We start from the raw sequence: 27,760 nt of genomic DNA, 5'->3' as shown, positions 1-27,760 counted from the left end.
AGCCTTCATTCAGCGGCCACTGATCTTCCCATACTGGCTCTTCTGTTTTCCAGCTCAGCTTATGGTCAGGGAGCTTATCAGCGGCTGCTATGAAAAATCCTGAGGGGTTTTTGGGATTTCAATTTTCACTCCCCGTTGGGACATGGTGTCTTTCCATCATAGGGGAACCTTATAATCTAAAATGAATGGGCGTAAGCTGGCCAATTGCCCATATGGCCCTTCAATTTGGACTACTGTCTTAGATTGTTTGACTAATTGGGTACCCCCAATGCCTTGTACTTTACCTATCACGGGTTGCAATTCCCAATGTGATGGCCATCTGGTGGTTGGGATGGTCGTCACATCTGCCCCTGTGTCCAACACTCTATCGAGGTGAAGGTAATCTTCACCTTGCCAGGGTCCATACCCCATCCAAGGCTAGTGTTCTCCAATGACTTCTGCCCAGTTTGGCATGGGAATTGCCTGGGCGATGATTTGGCCCTGTGGCATAAAGAAGAGTGGGTGGACACAACGTGCCATGAGAATGAGCGCCTCTGGCTCTGATGTTATGAATGCCAGAGAGATTTTGATTTCCTGGGGTGTGTGCTTGGTGTCCCCAATAACGACATACTTAAGAGTTCAGTCCAGCAAATAAGTCCTTGTCAAGTGGATCACTGACACAACCTGCCAGTTGTCTGTATTAAAGAATCTGTTTTCTGTCACAACTAGCTTAAAGGGAGCTTGTGGCTTCCAAACCTTCTCTGGGCCCCCGTTCTGACCTGCTTAATTTTTGTCTGCACACGAAGCAGGCCCGCATTTCCCATCTAGTCTTTTGGAAGCAGTTGTCCCCCCTCCCCCCGAGAACTTACTGGTTTATTTTGCAGAAGCTGCCACTTCAGGCAAACTTTTGCTATGTGTCCCTCCTGCCCACAGTTAAAACATGGAAAAGGCTGTTGGTGTATTTTTGGAGTAGCAGCAGCAGCAGCTGTTTTCTCCATTCTGTGTCCTTTTCCTCAAGGCTCTGGGGTGATGGCTCTCTTTGAGTACCAGTACAGGCTTCGATGATCAAGTCGAGGGTCAGTGGTGGCTCAAAGGGCAGGCCTAGGATGATCTTCTTGCAGACGTCATCAGCATTTGCTTGGGCCACCTGCATTATTATCTGTTCCTGTAGTTGATGACTCTCAACCTGCCTTTCCCCCTTGACTCAGAGCCTTTCAACAAAATCTATAAAAACCTCAAAGGGAAACTGTTTAATAGTCACATAACTTTGCTTAGATTCTTTTGTAGGCATAAGGATAAAGGCCTTCTCTGCAGCTCTCTTCACCTGTTCTAACACAGGCTGTGGTATTTTTTCAGCCTGCGTTCTAGCTTGTGACCAATCCCCTTCACCACACAAGTGGTCCATTGAGATACTGTTGTTATCTGCATCAATGGCACAGTCAGGGCTTTGCAAGAGCTCAGGAAAAAGCTCCTGTAATAATCTCTTCCATGTCCTCTCCCACAACAGATATTCTGTTTGGGTTAGAAGACATGCAAACAGATCCCTGATATCATCAAACATAGTGTGTTTGAGGAAAAGGTGGCCTTTAAAAGGCCTTTAAAATGTTCACTTTTTCTCCCAAATTCCATCTGAGCCTTGCAAAGCTCCTTTTTATACTGATGTGATAAACGGGCCAGGAGACCAGCTCCTTTTAAAAAGGCCTTTATTAAGCAGCACAGCTCTGGGGTGGGGGCCCGAGGGGTCGCGCACACCACCACTGCTCCCACTGGACACCGCAGAAGAGGAGGATCTGTGCAGCTCTGTCACTAGGGCAGAGCTGGGCCTTCCTTCCTCACGGGAGTCCCCGGGAAGACTCGTTCTTTCAGGCTCGTAGTCTAGGCTGTCATCCCAGTCGAGTCTCCTCGAGGTTATGTCGGCCTCTGGAAAGAAGTCAGGGGACTCCTCTGGGTCTTCCTTGTTAGATGGTGCTGGTTCTATTCCTTCCCTTTTGCGTGGCTCGTTGTTTTGGGGTCTTTTCCAGTCTGGGTGCATCCCATAAGTCTCTGGTCTCTCTCGTTTGCATAAAAGTCAGTATGTCATCTTCCTCCTCAGAGCGGTACAGCAACTTGGGAAAGGGATACAATGTTGCCATGTGGGAGTCTAGGAGCAGTGGGGGCAGTGCCTGGCTGAACACAGAACAAGAAACACAGGGTACAGCAACTTGGGAGAGGGGGCAGGGCCTGGCTGAACAAGGAACAAAAATATGGGGTACAGCAATTTGCGACAGGGGTACAAGGTAAGTAAACCTGGGACAGGGGTACAAGGTAAGTAAGGAGTTTACAAACAGCAACTGGAACGTATTATTCTTAACAATATCCCCCCTCTTATATTTTGATCGGGCTCTAGCCCGCATCAACCATTAACTTCTGGCTCTTGGGAATATTTATCTCTTAATTCTCGATATTGCTCATATATTTCCCTGGCAGTTTTGTGCTCTCGATCCTGACTTTGAGTCTCCATTAACATGATCCTGGCCTGCTTCTTATCTTTTATTTCAGGGATCTGGATGCTTGCTTGTACTGTGGTAGTCACTGTCTTGATTAGGCAGGGGATTAAACAGTGCAGGAACAAGAAACTTGCAAATGCACAGACAGCAATAAAGACTATTTTTTTCCACCACCCTTTTTTAAAGGACCAAAGGTCATTCCACCAGTCTGAGTTCACCAGAGGAGTCCATTCCTGGGTGCCCACATAAGCTATCTTTCGTATTTCTTTTGAGATGTTTTTGATTACCTCACTCTTATCATCTATCTCCAGGCAACATTCAGAGGAATTAAACTTTCCACAAATGCCTCCTTCATCTGCCAATAGGTAGTCCACCGCCAGCCGAATCTGATAGACTACAGCCCTGGTTTGTGCCAATTGTGTGCTAATGTGGTCTAAAGCAAGGGCAGTTCTGTTTGACACCACTTCTAATACTGCCTGGAGACGGATGATTCGGTTTAACATATAGACTGGGGTACGATACCCCCAGGATCCATCCTGGGCCCACGTGGCCGGTCCATATGTCTTAATTATTTCCTCAGGGGTCCAGATCTTCCCCTTCCATTTCTGATTGCTTCCTAGGTCCATTACATGCCTCCTCTTTCGACTGCCTTTTTTTAAGTCATCATACAAGGGGACTCCCAAGTATGACCCTGATTTCTTAGGTAGGAGAAAAAAAGCAGGCTTTATTATCCCTATTGTGCAGCTTCCTGCCCAATCTCCTGGGAGGTGGGTATAGGCAGTGCTCCCACAAATCCAAAATAAATACTCAGGGGCCTTCCAGAAAGTGTCCTGTGTGTCTGTAGGATGTTCCCAGTATTTTGAGAGTTCTCTTAACCCCCAAAAAGGGTTTATTCCTTTTTCTGCGCACTCATACAGTTTGTACACCTCATGATAAATACACCCCCTTTCCTTTCTCCCAGTGGCCCAATACCTGTTTGGTTCTTGGGGAATCCACCTGCTACCTGAGTGTTTCACCGTCAGGTATCTTTTGCAGGCCATTTTTCCCACAGGGGTTTTGTATCTTCTTCCTGTCCTTTTAATGCATTCTTCCCCAATCACTCTTGCTTTCAGATCCCATTGTTCCCGTCCCCTGTTCCCTGTCTGGGGTTTTTGCTCAGTTAATTTCCACCTTAGAATGTCTAAAGGTGCCAGGCTGATCCCTTCCCAGGGCCAAATATCTGACATCTGGGTGTTCCCACATACCCAACAATTGGTTAAGTTTAACTCTCTGCTGATTCTCTCCATCAGGTCAATGAATAGGTTCTTACCTCGTGTTTCATCCAGATCACCTTTCCTTATCTTCAATTGTTTTTCTTTTATTACATCATTCAGTCCCTCCTGTTCAAAGCAGAGCCAGGATTCTCCTACAGGGCATTCTCCAAGCAGACGTTGCCTAAATGAGGCAGTATTTCTAGTAATCCAATATGTCTTTCCTTCCTCCTGACATGTTTCCAATTTGGTGTGATCAAAACAGGTGGGATTGATGTTTGTGTGGACCCTCATCAGTGATCCTAGATCCTCTCCATCATATAGGGGATAGTAGCACTTTGTACATGCTTCTCCACTGTCCCCTATCCCAAGGCTCACCAGCTGGACCAACACCAGTCCACCTAAGAGTCCGGTATGAGCTAGTTTTGTTCTAGGGAGCTTCATGGCTCACCTTCCCTGTTAGCCTCACCCGGTCTTGCCTCTTAGGTCTTTTTGGGGGATCAGGAGAGATGGTATGGTCCTTTTCCTCCCACCTTCTTCTTTAATTTAGTTGCCTTTTTGGAGAATGTCCTGTGGGAGAAGTTAATGTGTGGGGTTTTCATTCAACCAACTTTGCTAACATCAAAATTATTTTACAGCAACAACCACAAGAACTTTAAGAACACTCCCAGTTAAACCAACTCACTCAGCAGAGTTCTGCAGTCTTTGTTTATATTCTTTCTCTCTCAGTCTGTTTTCTGGCTGCCTCTTAAGAGTCACTCTTAGACTGGTAGGATCTGTAATGGCAGTCCACTTGGGAGAATTCGTGGGGGATTTTTCTGTGCCTTGTCCACAGTCAGGAGGAGGCGATACCGGTCCTTTTACACGTGAGACGTGAGTCCACCCCTTTTCTTGGGTCCGAATAGCAGCGTGGGTCACCAGCAGAACCTGGAAGGGACCTTCAAATTTCGGGGTTAAGGGGGTGTCTTTCCAGGATTTAATCAATACCCAATCCCCCGGATTGATCTGGTGGATGTTTGTGTCAAGTGGGAAGGTTTGGGGGAGATATCCTCTCTTTCTTAGGTTATTCAGGGTCCTCCCAATTGTCTCTAGGTACTTTTTAGCTATTTCTTCCCCTTCTATGTAATCTCCAGTGCTGTAAGGGGTCATTAGAAAGGGGAGCCCAAACATCATTTCATATGGGGAGGCACCAAGGTCAGATCGTGGCCTGGTTCTGATTCTCAGGAGGGCGAGAGGCAAACACTTTAACCAGTTCATCTGGGTCTCAGCTATTAGTTTTGTTAACACATTTTTTAATGTCTTGTTCATACGTTCCACCCGACCCGAACTCTGGGGGTGCCATGGAGTGTGCAGTCTCCACTTTATTCCTAGAGCCTTTACAATGGCCTGTAAGGCTTGGGAGGTGAAATGGGATCCCCTGTCTGAGTCAATGGTATTCACTAGCCCATATCTGGGGATAATACTTTCCAGTATTACCCGGGCGACTTCTTCTGCTGTCTCTTTTTTTGTGGGGAATGCCTCTACCCAATGGGTTAGATGGTCAACTATCACCAATAGGTGTTTATATCCTTGTATAGGAGGCATTTCCGTGAAGTCTACTTGCACACTCTGGAATGGTCTCATGGCTAACTCTCTTCCCCCAGGTTCAGCCTTTCTCATTACTTTCTGGTTTACCTTCTGGCATATTACACACCCCTTTGTTATGGCCTTTGCTAGATCATAAACTCCCAAGCATAAGTTTTCCCTCAGAAAATGATCACACAACCCTTGGGTTCCCCAATGCGTCAGTTCATGTATCTCATTTAATATTTTCCGGGCTAAAGCCTTGTTCAGAAACTTTCGCCCATCTGAGGTTAACCATTCCCCTTGTTCCCCTTGAGACAGTTCTAATTTTTTTATTACTTCCCACTCTTTCTTGGTAAATATTGGTTCCTTCTTTCCTTCCTCTTCAGTTACTACCTCATCCAGTTTAAAAACTTTCACCGATTCCTTTGGATCTAAGGCCACTTCTTTAGCTGCTTGGTCAGCAAGTCGGTTCCCTCTGCTTTCTAAGGAGTCTCCCTTCTGATGCCCCTTCATGTGGACCACTGCAATCTCTGTGGGTTTGGTCAAGGACTCTAATACTGATTTAATCAGCCCTTCATGTGCCAGGTTCTTCCCTTTGGAGTTCAGGTAGCCTCTCTCCTCCCAGATCTTACCAAAGGTATGGACTATCCCAAAGGCATACTTTGAATCTGTATAGATGGTTCCTTTTTCTCTCTCTAGCAAGTCCAGACCCCTCTTTAGAGCATGAACCTCACAGCACTGAGCTGACCAACTGGGGGGTAGTCTCCCTTTTTCTAGGACCTCTAGTTTTCCTTCCCCTACCTCTATGACCACTGCATACCCTTATTGTAGTTGCAAAAACACTCGCTCGCGGTGAGAGACTTCTCCAGGGTCAAGCTGTTCAAGTATAAGCGATTTATTATAAGAGTAAAAGGAGGGGAGACCCGTGTCCGCCACCAGCCTTGGCGTCCACATGGTCTGGGGGAGGGGAGAGAGACCAGGTAGAGCAGGGAAGGTGAGGTTGGAAGGGAGAGGGAGGGAGTAAGAGCGGAACAGAGGGAAGGAGTAGGGAAGGCGAGAGGGGTAGGAACAGGGAGAGGGGGCTGAGAGTTAAGAGGGGGGAGAGGGGAGAGGGGTAAAGGGAGGAGGGAAGAGAGAAGAGGCAAGAGGTAAGAGGTAAGAGTAAAGAGTAAAGAGTAAAGAGAGCGAAGTTCTTGTTACAATCCAATATATCTTTTTCTATCGTGAATATTCTAATTACCAGAAACCAATCACCATGAGACACACCCACTAAAGAATTTACATACAACCTATGGGCTTCCCTATATTAACATACAGTGTTGCATTTTATACTCTACAGAGCTTTACAAGTTCTTTCCTTGCTTCTTTACTTTTGGACTCTTCTTATCAGCAGAAGGACATTGTTTTATCAACAGGGATTCTCCTCTAGCTGGCTAGGCTATTGTTCTTTGGTTAACCAGTACTCAGTATCCTATAACTCAAAGCAGGCTTTCATTTCTACTTTGATTCTAGCCTTCATATTTTCACAATCTAGTGCCAAACAATCACATTCATAAGGTTTCCCTGTTTCACCTTCCCCAACATACCCTGAATATCTTTTCCCCTCCACCACCCTGGAGGAACCATCAGTAAATAGTACCTTCCCATAGGGCAGGGGTACATCTCCCAGATCCTCCCTCACTTTGGTTTGGAGATTTACCAATTCTAAGCAGTCATGTTCTAATTCAGGCAGAGGCTCCCCTGACAAAAATTGTGCCGGGTTTAGGCCCTTGGAGGTTACTAGCTCCAAATTGCTAGTATCCATTAGGATGACTTCATATTTTAATATCCTGGCATCTGTCAGCCACTGCTGAGCCTTTCGGCTCAAGATTGTTTTTAAATCATGTGGTGTGTGGACTCTGATCTTACCCTGTAGGGTTAGCTTTTGGGCCTCTTCTATTAAAATGGCAGCAGCAGCTATTGATTGCACGCAGGTGGGCCACCCACGAGCTACTGGGTCCAGCAGTTTGGATAGATAGGCTATGGGCTTACGACATCCTCCCCATTCCTGGGTCAGAACCCCATATGCATCCCTTCTTCAGAGTTGACAAACAAATCAAATTCTTTCTTTAGGTCAGGCAGGCTTAAAACTGGTGCTGTGGACAGCTTAACCTTTAGCTGATTTAATTGCGCTTCATCTTCAGCTGTCCACTTTATGGGTTCACAATCAACCAGCTTTTCATAAAGAAACTTGACGCTCTGAGTATATTGTTCTATCCATAGTTTGCAATATCCAAAAAGGCCTAAGAGTTTTCTTATGTCTCTCTTTGTTTTTGGTGCAGGTATGGCTAGAATGCCTGATACTCTCTCTGGGCTCAGTTCCTTACTGCCCTGTCTTATTATGTGTCCCAAGTAAATGACTTTGGGCTCTACAAACTGTAATTTATTCCGAGACACCCTTAACCCTTTGGTCCCCAAGAAGTTTAACAGCCGCACACTGGTTTTTCTTACCCTGTCTTGATCTTCCCCTGATATCAAGAGATCATCAACATATTGTAAAATTTGGATGTCACCTTCGGGATCAAATTGGCTCAGTAATTCTTCTAACGCTTGCCCAAAAAGGTTCGGAGACTCTGTAAAGCCTTGAGGCAACCGAGTCCACCTTAGCTGTTGTTTTCTTTTCTTTTCAGGATATTCCCATTCAAAGGCAAACCAATCACGGCATTCTTCTGCTAGGGGACATGCCCAGAATGCATCCTTTAGATCGATAACTGTGAATCAAACATGTTCATTGGGTACTTGACTCAGGAGGGTGTATGGATTCGACACCACTGGGTGCCTGGTAACAGTCCTCTTATTCACTTCCCTCAGGTCTTGGACTAACTGGTACTTCCCTTCTGCTTTTTTAACAGCCAAAATCGGGGTGTTATGGGGGGACATGCATGGCTCTAAAATGCCTTCTGCCAGCAGGTGATCAACAACTGGGGCCAATCCTTTTCTGCTCTCTAGGGACATTGGGTACTGCCTGATCCTGATAGGAGGGGTTTTCTTCTGGATTTCAATCTTTATTGGGGAAATATCTAAATATCCAAACTTCCCTTCTTCCGCCCAAACCTCAGAGTTAATCTCTTCTATATCTTTGGTTGTTAGCTTCATCATATGGACCACCATTTTTCCGTTCACTGGTATTACTCCCACTCCCAGTTGTACCTGCAAGTCTCTTCCCAGCAAGTTAGTCTCTAAGTCTGGTAGGTACACGAAGTCTGCATAGCACTGCCGAGAATTTCCTTTCACTTCAACATTTTTTATCACAGGAGCCATGAAGGGTTTTCCCTCAGCTCCTGACACTTCACAAACTTTGTTGCTTAAAAACATTCCAGTTGGGAGCTTGTTCAAACTTGAACGGTCTGCTCCCGTGTCTGCTAAAAATTCTACTTCCTCACTCTGGGGACCTACCTCAAGGTTTACCAGGGGCTCTTCTCGGTGTTTCATCGGGTCCTCTATTACATATAGCCCCTGACACCCCTAATCACGACTTTCCTCTCCCCTTAAGATTTTCTCCATGACATCCTGCTCTCTAGCTATTTCCTCATCCAGGGATAATTTCTTGCAGTCTCTTTTGAGATGTCCAATCTCTCCACAGTAGTAACACCTCCCACTCACTCGAGAGTTCCTAGGGTTGGTCCATGGAGACATAACCGATTTCTTCCTATCTCCCTCAAACTGGGACTTTGGCTTTCCATCACTTTGTTGATTCCTATCTGTCTGATCCTTGTCTGCCCTAACAATCTCCCGGGCCACCGCCACCATGAGCTTTGTCCTTGTCTTCGTCTTCTCCTCTTCTCTCCTCAAGTAGACTTTTAGAGCTTCTTTTTAGAGATAGCTCATTGATCCCCTTTTCTTGCCAGTCCTCTAGTTTTTCAAGCTTCCTCCTGATATCAGGCCAGGACTTAGTCACAAACTGCACTTTTAATAACACCTGGCCCTCAGGGCTGTCAGGGTCTATGTTTGAATACAGCTGAAAATTTCTCCTCAACCTATTCAACCAGGTGGCTGGAGTCTCGTCCTTCTCCTGGGTCCCATCAAAGGCTAGTTTTGTGTTATTACCCCGGGGAACTGATTCCTTAATACCCTTCACTATTAGGGACCTGTAGTCCCTCATGTTCCGTCTTCCCTCCTCCCTGTTAGGATCCCACCCTGGATCTACTTGTGGGAGTTTATACTCTCCTGGGAGTCCTGATCTATTCTCCCTTTCCCAGATTCGTATCCCCGCAGTACGGATCATGGCTACCTCTTCAGGGTTAAATAAGATGTTTAAAGTAGAGTTTAACTCCCCCCAGGTGTAAGTATTTGGACCCAGGAACTGGTCTACCTGGTTGGCTATCCCTACTGGGTCTTCAACTAAGTTCCCTAGCTCTTTCTTGAATCCCCGGACTTCTGAAGCTGTCAATGGGGCATTGACAAACCCTACCCCTCCAGCTATTCCTCCCATAGGGACTTCTCTCAGGGGAAGGAGCTTAGTTGTCTTAGATCGTGTGTGACAGTAGGGTCCATCTCCAAAATCTTGTTCTTGACTAGGGGTGGGAGTCCTAGGGAGCTGCTGGTTGTTAGGAGGAGGAGGATTGGTATTAAATTTGGGGGTACTCAGTTCCCAGTTGGGAGGGGGCAAAGGGACGGTACTAGGCGAGGGAGAAGAAACTTGGTCTGATGTAGGGGTTTCTGGAGGTAAGGGGGAGGTAGGAAGTAGATTAGAAAGGACTGGGGCCACCAACGGTGGTGGGGTTGAGGAAAAGGGTATCGGGATAGTAGAGGAAGCTGAAGATGTAGAGGGGGATTGGTTTGGGTGGAAAGGGTTTGAATCGGGTGTACAAGGGTTTTGTGGGGGTGATGCAGAAGGGGAAAAGGTCGGGGAATTGGGTGAAGAAGTCTGGGGTGCTGTTGGGTATGTAGGAGGAGGGGGTAGATGATCTAGGGGGTCCCATTTACTACCTGTTTCGCTAGCTTCTTTTTCTTGCTTCTTACTTTCTTTCCCTTCCCCCTTCTCTTCCTTCAACTTACATACTTTCACCATCTCTGTGTCTGCTCTTTGTTTCAGCCACAAGGCTGCATAACTGATCTCTTCTGGACTTGAGCCTCTTCTGGTTTTCAGATGCTGGTACAGTTGGGAGCACATCCAAGGATCTTTAGTACCATACCAAGGCCACTGTCCTTGTATCTCTAGTTTGGGCCAGACCTCTATACAGTAATGGATCATCTTGATCCGGTCCAGGCCCTTGGTGGCCTCTTGTGCATCCCAGCAATTTAACATTTGCCCTAGTGGGCTATCGGGGGGAATGGTTCTGGTGGCCTCTTCATTCCCCTTGGGACCTACTCTCTTACTTAAACACTGTCCCATTGCTCCTCCTACCTCTGGACCTTCACTTAAAACTTACGGTGCCTTTTCCTGAATAAAACTGGAACTGACAGACAACACAACTTCCAACCAACTTAAAACTGGCTCTTACTTAAATTAAACTTTATAAAGGTGCTCCTACTCAAACTGAAAATTTCTAATGACGGACAACTGACCTTTCAAACCTCAACAAAAACTCACACTTTAGGAACTCACTCTCTCCTTTCACACTAGGGAATACACTCAATCTTATCACACAAGAATCCACACCCTTTCTTACACTCGGCCGGCCTTCCACTCACACTTTAAATTTTCTGGGGCTTGCAGTCTCCGCTTGCCCCGGGGGTTAGGTCCCAGCGGGGCTTGCAGGTTCCGCTTGCCCCTCCCTACACCCCAATCCCGTTCCCCTCGTGCCTCGCCTCCCTGACCCCCTTGCCAGCGAAGACTATGAGCACTCCTGGGTCGACGTCGGGGGGACCCTAGCACTAGACGCTCCTGGGACCTTCCCCCGTCCCTGTCTCAGTGCCGTCCACAAGATTTGGTCATCAGGGCTCACCCCGGAACCTCCTGCCCCTCCACTCCCTGACTATCCCCCTTCCCCAGTGAGAATAGCTTCTGCGCGAGGGCTGACTGTAAGTGAGTGGTGGGAGAATTCCCCCTTGCCTCCTAGCCGCTCCGCCCACCAGGGAATGGCTTCGGCTAAGGGATGCATGAGTGTATTACTCTAGCTGCCTCGCCCGCCCGCGCAGACTACCTTCCCCTGTGCTCTCCGGCAGCAGGTTAACGACCTCCCTTCTCAGGAACCCCCTGAGCCAAGACTGAGCCGCGACAACTAGAGCCTTTCAGCACGTCCTGTGTCACAGACCCTGGGAAGCGAGGGCCCTTCGCTGACCACCTGGTGCCGGTAGGGCCTGGGGACCCCCAATTCCAATTCCCCGGTCAGGTCGTCTAAGTACCCAAGCAGGGGGGGTGTGTTCACTCACATCGAACCTAGGCACCCCCACACACCACCCCGGGAGTTACCTAGATTGCCTGCGTGTGACTCTCACTCACCTAGGCCTTCCACACGCCCGGAGCAGCCTAGGCCGTTTAGCCCTTTTCAGTAGAGGGGCCTACCCCTATGTGCGCCACTCACTCTCTTAGGTACCCTCTGCGCACTCAGAGGGGGGCTTTTATCCCCAGGAGACACCTCACTCGTTTCTCTGGGCCCAAGTGAGCCTCTTTCGCTTCCTGCCGTTCCCGGCCGGCCCCCTCGCGGGAGTCCGGAACCGTGGTACTGGGCAGTCCGCACTCGCCCCGGGGGTCTGAGCTGCCAGCCCCCGTCTCACTCACACATCCACTCACTCGCCTCCTACTCCCGCCACCGGTGGCTTACCCAATCCGGCGCTCTTCTGCGATGTCGATCCCAGGCTGTTCTTCTGGGTCTGGTATAGCCAGCTGTCCCCCGGAGGCCCAATAGAGTGGGCGGCCGTCCCGTCCCTGGTCCTCTTCAGGGCGTGGCTATCCCGGATGAGCCCCCAAGCTGTGATAAACGGGCCAGGAGACCAGCTCCTTTTAAAAAGGCCTTTATTAAGCAGCACAGCTCTGGGGTGGGGGCCCGAGGGGTCGCGCACACCGCCACTGCTCCCACTGGACACCGCAGAAGAGGAGGATCTGTGCAGCTCTGTCACTAGGGCAGAGCTGGGCCTTCCTTCCTCACGGGAGTCCCCGGGAAGACTCGTTCTTTCAGGCTCGTAGTCTAGGCTGTCATCCCAGTCGAGTCTCCTCGAGGTTATGTCGGCCTCTGGAAAGAAGTCAGGGGACTCCTCTGGGTCTTCCTTGTTAGATGGTGCTGGTTCTATTCCTTCCCTTTTGCGTGGCTCGTTGTTTTGGGGTCTTTTCCAGTCTGGGTGCATCCCATAAGTCTCTGGTCTCTCTCGTTTGCATAAAAGTCAGTATGTCATCTTCCTCCTCAGAGCGGTACAGCAACTTGGGAAAGGGATACAATGTTGCCATGTGGGAGTCTAGGAGCAGTGGGGGCAGTGCCTGGCTGAACACAGAACAAGAAACACAGGGTACAGCAACTTGGGAGAGGGGGCAGGGCCTGGCTGAACAAGGAACAAAAATATGGGGTACAGCAATTTGCGACAGGGGTACAAGGTAAGTAAACCTGGGACAGGGGTACAAGGTAAGTAAGGAGTTTACAAACAGCAACTGGAACGTATTATTCTTAACAATATCCTGGGACCGGGGTACAAGATAAATAAGGAGTTTACAAACAGCAACTGTAACATATTATTCTTAACAACTGATAATCAAAAGGTTGCCACTTAGGGGTTCTTCTTGTTCGGGTATAGGTAACAGGTGCAGCAAAGGGGATGGTCTCCTGTTCCAGATTCTGTTTTTTGGGCTTGTGGCTTCTGGTTCCCACGCCATTGTGCAAACCCAAAGCTGGAAGAGGATGAGAGCTGCTGGAGGAGGGAACAGGGGTGGGACAGCAATTGGAATGGGAGTTGCTGATCACAGGTGACATCATGGGAAGAGATGATGTCAGGGGAACAGGAGGCAGAGCCAGTGGAAAGGAAGGGGTGGGGTTTGAGGAGAGGGAAGGAGGAGGGGCATGGCCATAGGGGTGGCGTCAGAGGATAGGAAGGGGTTCACCTGGAAGAACTAGGGTGAAAGGGAATCTAGGAAGAAAAAGCATAAGGTGGGGATCAAGCCATGTGGCTTCCACACTCTTGTCTCTCTTGAGGGTCATTCTGAGGGGCAAGGGAGGACTCAGGAAAAACTTGGGAATCTCCTTTGAGGGCATTCACTTGTACTGGAGGGTTAACAACTGGGAAATAAGGGTTTAGGAAAGGGTCCTTGACAGTGTGGCCATCACTCTCAAGGCACGGGTACCGAGAAGGGTGTGGGAGGCCAGGGAGTTGGTAGCACTCCTGCGCTTCATTGCGGTTTGCCTGGCACAGTCTTCCCAATGCAGGGGACAAGGATTTTGGATCAGGTGAAGGGGGAGCTGGGGGCATTAGTTTGAGTCTTTCCTCCACTTTCTTTTCTTCAACTATTACTGATTGAATTAGCACAAACAATTAAAACAATTTGGCAACTGAAACATCACCTTTATTTGTCAAGGCTGTTAATTTGTTCCCAAATACACCCCAGAAGAGGATGGTTGATATTTCCTCTGAGGATAACCTTGGAAAGGGGAGGAAAAGCCATTTTAAACAAACTTTTTCAGCAACCCTTTTGAAAACTTTCTTTTCCCACCCTCCAGAGCACACAGAAATTTAAAATAGATCAGTCTCTGCTGTGCTCCCAATTTCACACCCCTTTTCTTTGATGTTAACCTGATGGCACAGGAAAAATCTACCCTCCTCTGCAGCAAAAGAAACAACAATCTACAGATAAAGGTTCCACAGCCAGTCTCAGGGACAGGGTGGTTTCTGCAGCCAATTATCATGGCCTGTAGGTTTGTGGTCCCCCCTCCACCACCCCCAGGGGGCAATGCACCCTTCCCACAACTTCTGAGCACCTTCATCTTAACTTGGGGAATACTCACCCTCTTTTGGTCCACTAGACATGGGCTGCAGAGAAGTCCTCTTCAGGGAAGTGGTCCTCTGGATGATAAGGGTTATCACTTCCTCCCCTTAAGAGCTACCAGAGAAAAACCAATCTGCTGCACTTACAGGCAGCTGGAGGCCAGAACTTCCTGGGTAAAATCCACAGTTCGTCTGTGGGGTCGGTTCACAGGGCCCCATGGTGGGCGTCAGCTATCATATTGGGCCGGAGCTTATCTGGCTCTATCACTTTGGCCTGCTTCAGGAGTAGGCCACTCCCCAGGAGCAGGATGACCCAAGGTGCAACTAGAGCACTTGCTCAACAGCTTTTTGGCTGTCAGTCTGTGCTCTGAGGAGGCAGGGACAAGAGGGAGGTCTTTTGCATGGGATAATAGAGGATTTATTGCTCTGAGGAATCTTGGGGGTAAAAGACAGAAAATGCGAGCATGCAACAGCTGAAATAGGGAGGTGGCTCAAAGGGAGAGTAAAAAGCATCAGCTAATCAGAGATATCCTGGGGAAGGTAAAAGGCAGAGTTCACAAAATCATCATCCAATGAGGGAGGTAGCGGGGGAAAGTTGGGTCACATGGACTAATCCAGTGTTGAAGTTTAGGGGATTTCTGAAGTGGAATTCCAAGCATGTAGTGGGCCTAAGGTAGGATTGACAGGGGACTCAGAGTAGATTGACAATGTGGAGTGGGACAGTCTCATTTGGACCAAACCATCAACTTAGGTAATAACCGAACATACCGTTAACAAGAAACACACTGCATCAATGTTCAGCTTCTGATACCCTAGTAACTTCACAGGCACCTTACAACCTACCTGAGACATAATAACTAATAATCCTCCTATCTTGATATTTTTCAGAATTGCATGGAATTTTGGTGAGTACTTAAAATGTAATGTTTTGGCTTCAGGCTTGTCATCTAAAAAAAAGTTTACTGAATTCCTACTCCTAATAAAAAAACTATTTGTTTTGTGTGATTCATGCAAATATCAGTGAATTTCAAATGGTGTGAAATTCTTGACTACCAAGTATTTTAGATAAATTTTTAGAGCAAGTTAATGTGATTTTATAACACCACTCATGAACCAAAACCAGCAAGGACATCAGTTAAAAAAAAAAAAAAAAAGAAAAAGAAAAAAAAAAGTGGCTTTTCTTAACTCACATAGTATATGTAATAATACTTCCAATAGAACTAAATAGAAGTAATGAGTAGAAATAATTTAGTTGTTTATTTGAAATGTACAAGATTTCTCCTCACCCAGTTTGTGTTGTGTGTCCAATGCACGTGTACTCATCTGTCATGGGGTAGCTTTACCTTTAAAGTGGTTTTGGAAGCTAAAGAAATTGAAGCTGCTGGAGGCTGATGGGAGTCTTTCCTTCTGACCAATTATCAGTCATTTCTAAGAACTGACAGCAGTTTTGACCATTAAATAAGTGAAGTCAACTTGTAAGCACCTCCTTAAAATGGAAAGTCAGAGCACTCTCGCTCTCTTTGATTTTCTGGCTGTGAAAGGTAACAGAACTCCAGCTGGCCTCCCGTTCCCTGCCCCGGCCATGCAGCCCGGGCCGGGGCTGGGCTGGGCCCAGCAGCTCCTGGCCAGGAGAGGGGGGCCTGTGAAGCTTGCCCTGGGCTCTGGCCGGGCCAGGCCAGTTCCTGGCTCGGCTGCAGTTTTTGCTGTGACTGAATTCACCAGAGACTGCCAAGTAAAGAAAGGAAAAAAAGCTCTTGAGCTGCGGCGTGCTGAGACAGTGACCACACTCTCCAGAGCAGCCATGAAAAATCTTCTATCGCAGACAGCTCCAGCTGCTGCTCCGGCAGAGATCACAGAACCATCTACAAAAGCCTGGGCAAGATTTTAACCCTTTCATTACCCAGATGAGACTTGCAGATTAATCCTTTTATCCAGAGAGAGAAAAAGAGAGTAATCAACATGTAAGGAGACTTTATAAACTATCAGAGACAGTAAAGAAAAGAAGCTTCAGAAAAGGCAGAGAATAAGGAGATGCTTTATAAGCTGAAATATTTTTCTGTTAAAGCTATAGAGATGGACAATAAAGTCCTGAAAGAATTCCTTTAATTCATGATAGAGTATATAGGGAGTAATAGAGTTTTCAAAGTGTAGATTTTGAGTAAAAAGTAGAGTAATTGTGATACAGTGAAGTGCTGGAAGATTTGAAGCCTTGAGGGGGCAATGAGAAAACTGTTTTCTAGTGGAGCTCACAGAGACAGATAAAGAAGACTTTTCTTTTTGAATAACTCATCCTTAAAATGACATCCCTAGACTCATGGCCCATACACACCTCAGAGTGATGTGAAATGGGAGGAGTAAATTCTGATGATAAGAGTTCTGAGCAGCTGGCATCAGAAAAATAGAAAGCTATAACAGAAATAGCTTTCTCATGGAAAACTCCATAAATTAGCAGAAGAAAACTTCTGTTTCTCTACAAAGACTGATGAAAAGACTCTAGCAAGAATTTGGACTGTTTTAAACACCAAAGTTCCAAAGTTTTTGTCTCTATGTTGTCATGTGAACAAAGGAATGGTGGGTAGTAAGGGATAAAAAGGGTTTTCTGGAAGTTTATTCTGGTGTTCTTATTCTGGTGTTCTTACTGTAGTTTGTTAATAAACTTCCTTTATTCCTTTTTAAGTTCTAAGCCTGTTTTGCTCTTGCTCTAATCCATATCTCACAGCAAGAAATAAGTAATTTTTTTAGTTACTGGTTTAAAATCATGACATCATCCTATCTGTGAAAACAAGAACACTCATTTTCTGTGCTATTAAAAGTCAATTTTTTGTGCTTTTTAAAAGTCTATTTTAAATATTAATATAAAGTCTAATATATATTTTTGGACCCAGTTTGCCTACCTAAGGATCAAAGTCATCAAAAACTAAATCTGTTTTGTTTTTGCAACTGGACTTGCATCAACCCTCTGATTCATTAAATAAGGGTCTGATTGCATTTAAAAATTGTCATAAATGACATGGAACAAATAAAGCAAATCCATTTATATAAAAACGATAAACTAAAAGACAAGGAACTGAGAAGTGTTTTATATAATATATATTATCCATGTACCTAGAAATACTGTAGGTGGCTATCTTGTGAATTCTTAGGTTTAAAATGCACATGGCCATTGCTGAATGGAAAAACAAGAATATAAGACTTGTTGTTAAAAACTCACTGTTTTTAATCCCTACTTGAATTTCCTATTACTGCACTAAAAGATCAGAATTTTGTATCCCATCTTTATCTTCAAATCAAGTTTAATCAAAGCGCTTTGTATGGACCCTTCAGCGAACTTAGAAAAAGAATTATAGTGAAAATTAAATAAAATTTTTGGAACTAAATTAAGTGTCTGAAATATTTCAAAGTAGACATAGTGACTTAGTAGAATTTGATTAATTAATCATGAATGTAAAGTCTTGAATAACAGCAGATTGAATGGAAATAGACTTTATTACACAAAATTGAATAACTCACAATTTGGCCAATGAAAGTTATTAACTGGCTAAAATAGAAAAAAAAAAAAGCAGCTGATTTTGTGTTTGAAACAGTGTAACAAGACAAACCACTAAAGTGAAGAAATAAAAAGAATACTACAGTTTCCTGCTTTTGAAATTGAATGGAGCCTCTGCCAACCATGCAGTAATCTGGAAGTGCTGAGAGGCTGGGAAGGACAGAAAATGAAAAGGACTGACTGAGCAGAAAAGTCTGATTTTTTTTTTCCTTTTGAATTTAACAGCAGCATAAAGGAGAATCTCTTACCACTCCACACTCAGGTACCCAGGATTATTCCAGTAAGAGCTAAAAAATGACTTGTATATTTCTTCACTTGACAGCAGGCGAGTGGTTGAGGAAGAAGGACTTTCTACATAAACCCCTTGAGCATGGAGGCTGCAGCAATTATGTAGGTAAATCATTATTTTGGCATAGAACTTGCAAAAAAATAAAAAAGACACACTAAAGTTTTATTCAGCAGCTCTTCCCTCTAAGCAAGGAACACAATAAAAAAACTGGTTTGCATTTATGCAAGTGTCACATCCTCAGAATCATAGATCTTGTATCTTACAAGACAGCAAAAAAAATTCCTGACTGTGAAAAACCAAACTAGACATTTTATTGTGCAAATTATAGCTTGAAACTGGTCTAATTAATGTTAGATATCTAAAGGAAATATGTCATGCTTGAGTATAACATGTTATACTCCAGGTATGAAATTTTGTCATGAAATGGTGCTATCTTATTAGATTCTTATAACGTTATTAGAAAAATCTTAAGAACATTTATATGTTGTATTCAGCTAGTATTTTGCATTTAATATAATATAATATGGAGAGAGAACAAATTTTTAAAATCCTATCATCATGATATTAGAGCCATTTACTTCATACTGCATTTTTTACATTTGTAATATTTATTAATGTTGTAATAAATTGTTAATTGTAATTGTTGTAAATAAATATAGCTAACCATACCAACAAATCATGCAGCTGATGTCAAAGAGTATTCCACATTTATTTTCTCTTCAGGAAAATTAGATTTTTTTTTTATTGTACCACCCATTGCATCCTTTTAGAAAAATAATGTAACTGGTTTTGCATCCTGTTATTTCACTTCAAGTAACAAAGATACTATTTCCAGGTATGATGAATACCAAACATTGTTACAGCAAAATGATATACATTAGTTGCTCTCTAAAATGGATGATAACATTTGAAATTCCATCTTAGATTCACCCAGAGATTATGATGTTACATAGCATAACAAAAAGGATAGTCTCATTTCAGTGCATGAAAGGCGCTAGCTGCCTTTCCTGCATATTCAGATTTGCATGTCTATGGAATCCCATGTTTTGACTTGTTAAAATTCTTCTGAAATACTTTTTGTATTGTGTTTTTATATAGTGACAACATGTAGTTCAAATTATACAAATTTAACAATTGTGTTGATACGAAATGTCTCAGATTGCGAGGCTGACTTTTGATGAGGTAGGAAGACTTCCTAATTGTTGTCTCTTCCAGAAAAATGACCATAATGACCAGGTTACAGCACTCTACAATACATGCTACTTGAACAGCAAGAGATTACATAGCTTCCATGCACAGTACACAGCCTAATTTTTAGTCAAGGTTGTAATGCAAACATACTGGAATAAGTAGACAAGATCCTTCACGCTTGAACTGTTTATCGTTTATTACACTGTTGTTCAAGCATATTTGCATGTACATATATTACTGAAATCAGCGTTTAATCCGTGTTCAGAATTAGTTTACAGACTTACAACTGCTTCAACTCATTTGTCATACTAGAGACATCACCTTTTTTCAGACTTTGTCATTATACTTTTTCAGTGTTGCAGATGTTAAAGAGAATTTCAATAATTCACAACACTAATTTATATTGCTCATCTGTAGATATTCAACTCAGACCCACCAGCAATGCCGTATGAGATATAGAATAGTGTAATTATTATTGTCAATAGTGTTTGTTTCTTTTGAGAATTAGTTAAAAATTATGCACTTTGCATATTTGAATACTTTAATTTATCATCTATTAAAGTTATGTTGGAGAGAGAAATCTTCACAAATATCTTGATCAAAAAAGTGAAAGCAAAAGGATATGTTATATTAACAGGTTTATAGTTTAAAGTGTATAAGATTGTCTGGAATTGGTTTAATTTGGTATATGAGAGTTTATTCTAAAGTGTATAATTAGGTTCCATCTGCTTATACTGCCACTATAATGTGATGTGTTATCTGCCATCAGCAAGGCAGAATAGTTATTTCTAGCTGTCTCTCTTTGACAGAAAGACCAATTTATTTTTATTGTTTTCTTGTCTGGTACAGAAATGTACATGTACTTTTCTGCCCTGTCTCTATTCTGCTTCCATTAGCTTACAAGCAACAAATTTGGAATTTTCCTTCCCTAGTTTTCCCACTCTAGCAGATTGGTGTTTGAGAATCACTCCACTGTTTAAAAGAGCTTATACGTAAAAAGGCATCAGCTGGGAAGCAAAAAAGGACGGTGATTTCTTCCTAAACTTTGTAGTGAGAGCAGTGTGAGGTAGCAGCTACACTCATGAGCTAAGCAAACCACGTATGGAAAATATTGAGGGACAGGGGCGAGGCAGGGCTCATCATGTGCTTCAGAGGGACCCATGGGGCAGAGGCTTCACGCATAACCAGCATGTGCCTGCGCTTACTTTCTGTTTGCTGTTTACCCGGGTTTCAGCAAGTGTGGTGGCCCACAAGGGCAAGGCAGAGCTCAGGTGTCTCTCAAACTGGCAAAAGGTGTTAAGAATAACAAGGATTTTACAGGTATGTAAAATGGTGACAAGCAGAAGTCCAGGTTGTTTTCCGCTGTTCAAGAGAGTCTTTGTAAACTTTGAGATAGTCTTATGAAGCCTGTTGGAGTCAGAGGCAAAGAGAGTGTGTCCTTATCTCTGATACCTGGCTCTGACATCCAAGAAAACACTGAATTTCATATAACACCCTGAAATCAACTGTTAAATAGAAAAACTAAAAATGTAAGTGTGTAGATTAGAAAGTTTTCTTAAGTCACTGGGTGAAAAAGTTAAAGTTTGGAGTTTAAACTAGTTTAGAGAACAGTAGACAAAATGGAGGATTTAGGGTGTTGTCTCTTGTCCTTCTTTCTGCTTCATCTTCTTCTAGAGGTTTTTGGGTAGTAGTAGGTGATTGGATAGAGAATACTGCAGTGCAGCATGCAGGTGTTGGGCCATTGGGTCACTAAGAAAAACAATTTACTTGTCATTTGTTAATTGGGTAAACAGACATATAAAAAACCTTGAAGAAGATCTTTGTTAGCCATTTTGCACCTTTCTATCTTAGTGCATGTAGCTCCTTGTACCTTGTATGCATGTAATGCAGATAAGAGAAGAATAAACAACCTAGTCTGAACTAGAGAAAACTGCCTCTCTCTCATCAATCTCAGTCCAAGGGGGAAAAGAACCCAACTACAGATGTCCTATCAAAGCCCACCAAAATGAGCACAGTCTTGAAGACCATGACAACTGGAGAAACTTTAGCCTAGGAAATAAAAGGAGACTTAGGTAATCTGGTTGTCCCAAGGTACTTGTAGAGAAGGTAAAGATACTGTCTTCACAAGGATCTACAGTAATAACAGAAAATGGGCACAAGTTACTTCAAGGGAAATTCTACCTAGACTAAGAAAAATACTTCATTCACCATGAGAACAATTACTTGTTGGAATAGTTGTCCAGAGAAGTGATGGAATATCCCTTGCTGGAAATATACAGGACTGTGTTTTACAGAGCACTGGGTGATTTAATGTAGAGTTCAGACAGAGGATCTCCCGAGATCCCTTCCACTGTAGACTTTTCTATTATTCCACATTTCAGTGATTCTATAGTTTTGCTCCTTGGACTTAGACCACCTGATAACATAATAGGGTGAAACATAAACCACAGAAATGAAAGCACAGATCTATTGTCAGTGGAAAGCTGAATAATGCATGAAAATATACAAAATACTATTATGTTAGGGGTTGTTGGTTGGAGACAGAAATTACATGAAATCTCAAGGGTCCTCAACGAACAGCCCGTTTTATTGTCTGGAACATACTTATACAGTAGGTTGAAAACTCCCAGGTCTAGACAACTGCTTGGCTGAAGTTTTAGCACCGGCCAGCTCTTTGACCAGTGATATGTCTGCTTTCTGGATTGAATGTGATTGACTGAGGTCCTTGCTTGGGTTTGAATCTAACCCATCCCTGCCCCATCTCAGGACTTGTTTTGCTTCTAGGCTGGTTGTGTTTGGGGGTTCGATATAGTCAAATTTATTTGGCAGCTACAGGCTAGCTACAACTCTGACAAAATACTATGCATAAATTCTATTAATTATGTTTTTGCAGGTGTTTCTGATGGTTGATTATTTGGCCCAGTTTTTGCTGGGAAGATCAGGTTTACGTGGAAGCTAGAACAAGTTAAATATGAGGATAGGATTTGTGCTTGAAATGTAAAGGATGCTACAGAAATTTGAATCTCTAAGCAAATGACGGGCAGTTCAAGAACTGTTCCAATTAGAAAGCAGCCTTCAGAATTGTATGTCATCTGGAGTCCCTGAAGGAATTTACACCTGATTGCTATTCAACAGGAGCTCCAGTACTTTTATTCTTTAGAATGATATTAGAAATATCTGAAAGTATTGATGAAGTGGCCTCCTTCATATTGGAAACATCCAATACGAGGGAAGCCACTTCATCAATACTTTCAGAAGTTTCTAATCTTTTAGTCAAAGAGCCATTTGTGTTTTAGGAAAATGATGTGCAAGGAATAAAGATGCTAAAAGTGAAAGAGGCTTCCTTCATATTGGATGTTTCCTTGTTTCATACTGAGGTTCCTGTTCCTTGTCCTCTATTACCACTTACATTAAGATCCATGTATGTGATTGTGTTTTGTATCCTTAGTCACTCTGTTTAAAACTAAAATAGGATTCTTAAAAATAAAAGTTTTGCCTGGACTCCATTTCTAAGACAGTGTACCTTATTGCCCTAGGTTCTCTGAAATTCATGTAAATAAATAATTTCAACTATATTACTTACGGTATTTCCACATTCCATGTCTTTAACATGATGCAGACTTTCACTTTTTTCCTAGATGTTTTTTTTTTATCTAACTGCTGACAGCTATATCCTCCTCATCTATTTATTGAAAAAGAAGCAAAAAAAAAAAAGTATCACCTTACAATTACACCTTTCAACTGGACAGACTTCCAAGATTTTTAACAAAGGACAGCAGTTTGTATTCCATCCTCATCATGCTCTTATTTCAAAACACAGAAAATGGCCTGAGGAATGAGGAGCTTGCTGCTTTTACATATTCCTAGTGTTCATGTTGGAATTACAGTGTTTTGGACCATACCTGTACAAACAATTGGTGTCTGGTAGCACAACTTGAAAAGACTTCATAACAGTATAAGGTTAAGCTATACTATCAGTAAACTCAGACTAAAAGTCCTCAGAGCTAGTTAAGTGGAAAATTGATGCAATACTACATCAAAGAGAAAAAATTCTCAGTTTATTTAGTTTAAACTTAATCAGGACAGAAACAAATTTTAGATTTATAAATGACATTAAAAAACCCTGCAATCATAATTGTTTTCAGGGTCAATATCAGTAATACAACATATAAATCACAACGCAACACACTTTCAAAATCTATCAACCACCTAAAAATGTCTAAATATTTTTTAATAAGCAGTATCCAAAAATTTATAATCATAAACACACACAGAGACAGGTATCACAGACTTACCATCACACCCATGGCATCTTCAAAGGATGTCTGGTTTACAAGCACCATTGCTCCTTCAAAAGCACTGGTTACCCTGCTTGCATTTTGTACTGTAAGACATGGATGCTACAGACTTACAGGTGTCTGTGTTGCTCTCTATAACCTATTAATTCACAAGCTGTTGAGAAAGCACCTCATGAGTTCTTGTGCACAGACAAACCCGAGGTGGGTGTCCCTGGTTTTTTTGCTGACTGAACTGCTGCCCCATCAGCTGAAGAGCAGGGAGCTCATGGTGTCTCAGAGGGAATTTGATCTTGCTGGCCAAAGCAAAGAGTTTATGCTGGTGGGGCAAATTCTGGCAGTGTTGAATCAAGTTTTGATGGCTCCTGTTTCCACTCCAAGGTCTCTGATTCTCGCTATGAATTTTCATTATTCTTTTATACTGCTTTCAAGATTAATTTATTCTTTGTTTCTAAAGTTCCCCCATTACTGTTTTATCCTGCTGATGGCAGTGATCAGGTTTTGGCAAACACACCGTTTTTTGTGTGTTTGATACACAACATACTGACTTCACTTTCTTACTAACGAAGTTTGTTAGCATTTAATACCAAAAGATTAAGATTATAAAGCTTAATAGAAAAGATTTCACAAGGATAGACAGAATGAATGTTGTCATAGTAGGTGATTAGCTAGAATAGCTACAAAAGACTCCTGCTAGGAGATATTTGTAGGTAGACAAAGTAGGTAGAAAGACTTCTACTAAAAAAAAAATTCTTCTTTGCCTGGAATTGAGAATGTATATAATGAAAAATAAGCATAACACTATTAATACTACTTTAAAATCCCCTCACTTGACTATGGTCTGCATGTATGAGAACCTCTGTTGTGATTGCAAATACAGCATGTCTGAAACATGAAAACCTGCTCAGAAGAGATACGGTGTGTCGATACATGTCCATGATCAAAAACCCAGAACAGGTGGCTTAAATGTAGTTACACTACAGATGGCACTGCAGATACAGCTTGTTTTCTCAACTGCATTGCTTCTTGATGGGAACGGACAGTGGTCAAATAAGAGATTTTTAGGCTTCAGGCACTAGCTTGAGCCTGTGGGTAAGTCAAGTACACAACTTTCACACTCTAGCCTGAGAAATCATAAGGAGGAATTCAAACAGTCCTTAGAGAAGGAAAACAACCTTTGCAGGTGTTGTTTGTCTCCTTGTTGTTTACTTGCAAGAGACGGTCAAGGGTTGCTGCTCCTAATTGTCCAGTGATGGTGATGTGTTGGTTTAATGACCAGTGAGAGTTTTACGTTTCCGGACCTTCTCAGACCTGTCTATAAAAGAAGATCTGTAAGAATAAAAAGTGTTCTCTTTTGCAACTAAAGCTAGAGAGTCAGTGTCATCACTTCTCCATTCCTAGTACAGTGCAACACTTCTCTTTGTCTACCTGCTTTGATACCCCTTTTTTGCCTACTTATCCAGCTAAATACAGGTTTTATGAAAGGAGATATATTTTTATTTTGTTTTTTCTTGAGAATAAACCCTTTTCTTGACATGACAGAAGTCGTATCAGGAAAGAAGGAAAGAAAGAATGTTTGCACTTGTTAAAAAAAACACTTTCTTGGTTTGATTCTGCATAATGCACTAACCCATTCTGTCAGAGGCTTCTCTGATTGTAAGATCCATCCATCATTGGGATTGTAAATTTTTAAGCACATTATGTAAGCTTAAAAAACTTATTTTTCTTATGACTTATGGGTCTTCAAGGACATCAGATGTGTGCAGCACTAATTATCTAATTATATAATGTGAGTTACTTAGATTGAGTTGAAAAAACTAGCAGCATGAATTATGCTACAAAGAAGAATTTTACTCTCTACCTTCCTATAAATCAATTAGGAACAATTTGAACACCAGCAGACATAACACTTCAGCATACATGCTAAATAATTTTTGAGTTACATACAGAAACCAGAACTTTTTTTCAGCACAGATTGTTTTCACCTTCTAGAAATTCTAGAAAAATATCCCACCAAATCTCCACAAATTCCCACAAAATACATGAAAAATCCCTCAAGATCCCTAAATCGCCTCAATATCCCACAAAATTCCACAAAAATCACACAAAACCTCCACAAGTTTCCACAAAATCTAAGAAAAATTCCTCAAAATTCTTCAAGACTCCTCAGAATCCCACAGAATTCCAGAAAAACCACACAAAATCCCAGAGAAGTCCCACAAAATTCCCTAAATCATTTCAAAACCCTACCAATTCACAGGAATGTCCCACAAAATCTCCACCGATTCCCAGAAAGTCCCACAAAAATCTCACAAAAATCCCTAAATCTTCTGAAAACTCAACCAAATTCCAGAAATGCCCCATAAAATCAGCACAGTTTCCCACAAAATTCAAGGAAAACACCACAAAATTCCCTAACTCTTTTCAAAATACCACAAAATTTTTGAAAAGCCCCACCAAATTCCAGAAATATCCCACAAAATGACCTAAATCATTCCAAAACTCTACCAAATTCCACAAAAATCCCACAGAATCTCCACAAATTCCCAAAGAATACATGAAAAATTCGTGATAATTCGTCAATTCTCTGCAGAATCCCCCAAAATTCTTGAAAAGTGTTGATATATTTTATATATTAGTAAAGGCCTGTCTGCACAAACCAGCCTTTGAAATACATCCTGATATTAAGGGCTAAAATCCTTGAAACTTGCCTGCAGAAGAGAGAGTAAAGCAAAACAATATCCTTGTGTGTAGGGGAAAATATGTAAACTGTGTGTCTTAGCCAATAGTAGCTTGCTCTGCCCGCAGACCCTGTAGAACCCTATAAAAGGTGTGTTAATAATAGAAATAAAGAGCATTCACAATTACTTCTGTGAAGACTGGTGAACAGCTCGCGTATCCTTCAACATCTGGCGCTCCGACCAGAGACACCCCTGTGGGCAGAGGGGCTTTGGAGTCAGCGGAGTGGATCTGGGCATTAGACGTCGCGGGCTTGGATCAGCACCGGATAAGCAGCCTGAGCGCGGTGAAACGCTGAGCGGTAGGACGTGGAAAGTCAGGCTGCTGGGGGTGGCCCAGGAAGGCAAGGACGTGGTAGAAGGGCCACAACCTTCCGTCTTGCGGGTGGCCGTCAGCATGGAGGCAGAGTTTGCGGCAGTTAAAAAACTGCTTCTCTGCATCCTCGTTAAACGAGGCAAAGCAGCCCAGGAAAAGGACCTGGATATGCTCATTATATGGGCTAATTGTCATGGGCATTTGCAGTGCTCACACTGCTTTTTGCGGTGCAAGAACGGACTGATATATCGGCTCTGATATGGGAAATGGCAATTACAGAAAAGAGCAAGGACACTGTCTCTCGGTTGAACTTGGCAGATTGCAATTAATACCTTAAAAGACAGAAAAGCAAGATATGCTGAGGCTGTGAGCCCCGTAATTCTACCTGCGTCACAGCGGCAGATGCCTTTACCTCCCACTTCTGGGCAAGGAATCCTATCTATGCTGCCCTTGGAAAGAGGGAGGGAGAGTCAAAGAGAAGAAAATAATGAGAAAAAAGTTCCACAGCGAACGCTGAAACAACGAACAGAATCTGTTCAGTTATGGCAGGATGTGATACATCCAGAAATATTTGCTTCATTTTTGGAGTCACTTTTAGCATTACAATCTTATTTAAGTTCCATCTTTACCACCCTGGAAAAAAAGAAGCCAAATTTAGATTGGTTTCCACCCGAACCAGGGGGACATGGGGGAGCACAGATGTGGGCTCTGTGAGAACAAAGGCACCCTGGGGGTAGAAGCAGCAGCAAGAAAAGTTCCAAGGCCACGCTGATAAGCTGCAATGATCGCTGTTGTTAGCACCTGGCCATGAGAGACTTTACGTGTAAAATCGCCTGCTTTTGTAAAATCGTGCCCTTTTTTCCCCTATCTGCGAACAAGAGAGATTGAGAGAAAAAACTGCATTTGTTAAAGTTAACTTTGTGAGGTTTTTTTTCTTTCTCTCCGTTTTTCCTAGATGCAAGAGTATGTAGAGAATGTAAAGGAACATAAGAGCAGAGTTGCAGCAGCAGCAGAGTGGGCAGTCCACCCCACCGCTCCCTCTCTAAGAAGAAGCACCCGGACAATACCCAGTTTGTTAAAAAGTCATAATTTATTGGGTTTTCAAAATGTTTTTATATACCATTTTAGAGTTAATTCTGTGTTTTAAGTAATTATGAGTTTATGCAATTGCAGTTTTTAGGATTTTACTGAGAAGTTACTGTGATTCTTTGAAA

General features: G+C 43.1%; 1 protein-coding gene across 1 annotated transcript; it reads right to left on the bottom strand.

The window, feature by feature from the left end:
• Positions 1-1,668: 1,668 nt before the first annotated feature.
• On the bottom strand, positions 1,669-12,896 carry LOC147646551 (uncharacterized). Its single transcript, XM_086873287.1, has 2 exons — positions 12,028-12,896; positions 1,669-4,653 (listed from the first exon to the last, which is right to left on the bottom strand). Exons 1-2 carry the CDS (start codon positions 12,545-12,547, stop codon positions 4,397-4,399), a joined length of 777 nt encoding a protein of 258 aa, XP_086729413.1. The 5' UTR covers positions 12,548-12,896; the 3' UTR covers positions 1,669-4,396.
• Positions 12,897-27,760: the final 14,864 nt, after the last annotated feature.

This window comes from Cyanistes caeruleus, unplaced genomic scaffold, assembly GCF_971803275.1.
Source record: "Cyanistes caeruleus unplaced genomic scaffold, bCyaCae1.hap1.1 HAP1_SCAFFOLD_93, whole genome shotgun sequence".
Classification (NCBI taxonomy): Eukaryota; Metazoa; Chordata; class Aves; order Passeriformes; family Paridae; genus Cyanistes; species Cyanistes caeruleus.
Note: the sequence above shows the minus strand (reverse complement) of the source record. Positions and strands in the feature narration are given on the sequence as shown.

Bases quoted from the DNA above. Each gene is read 5' to 3' on its own strand.
- LOC147646551 (XM_086873287.1), bottom strand. From the start codon at position 12,547: ATGCACCCAGACTGGAAAAGACCCCAAAACAACGAGCCACGCAAAAGG. The intron at 4,654-12,027 runs GTAAGCCACCGG...CGAAATTTGAAG, and splicing joins GCAGAAGAGCGCCGGATTGG to GTCCCTTCCAGGTTCTGCTG.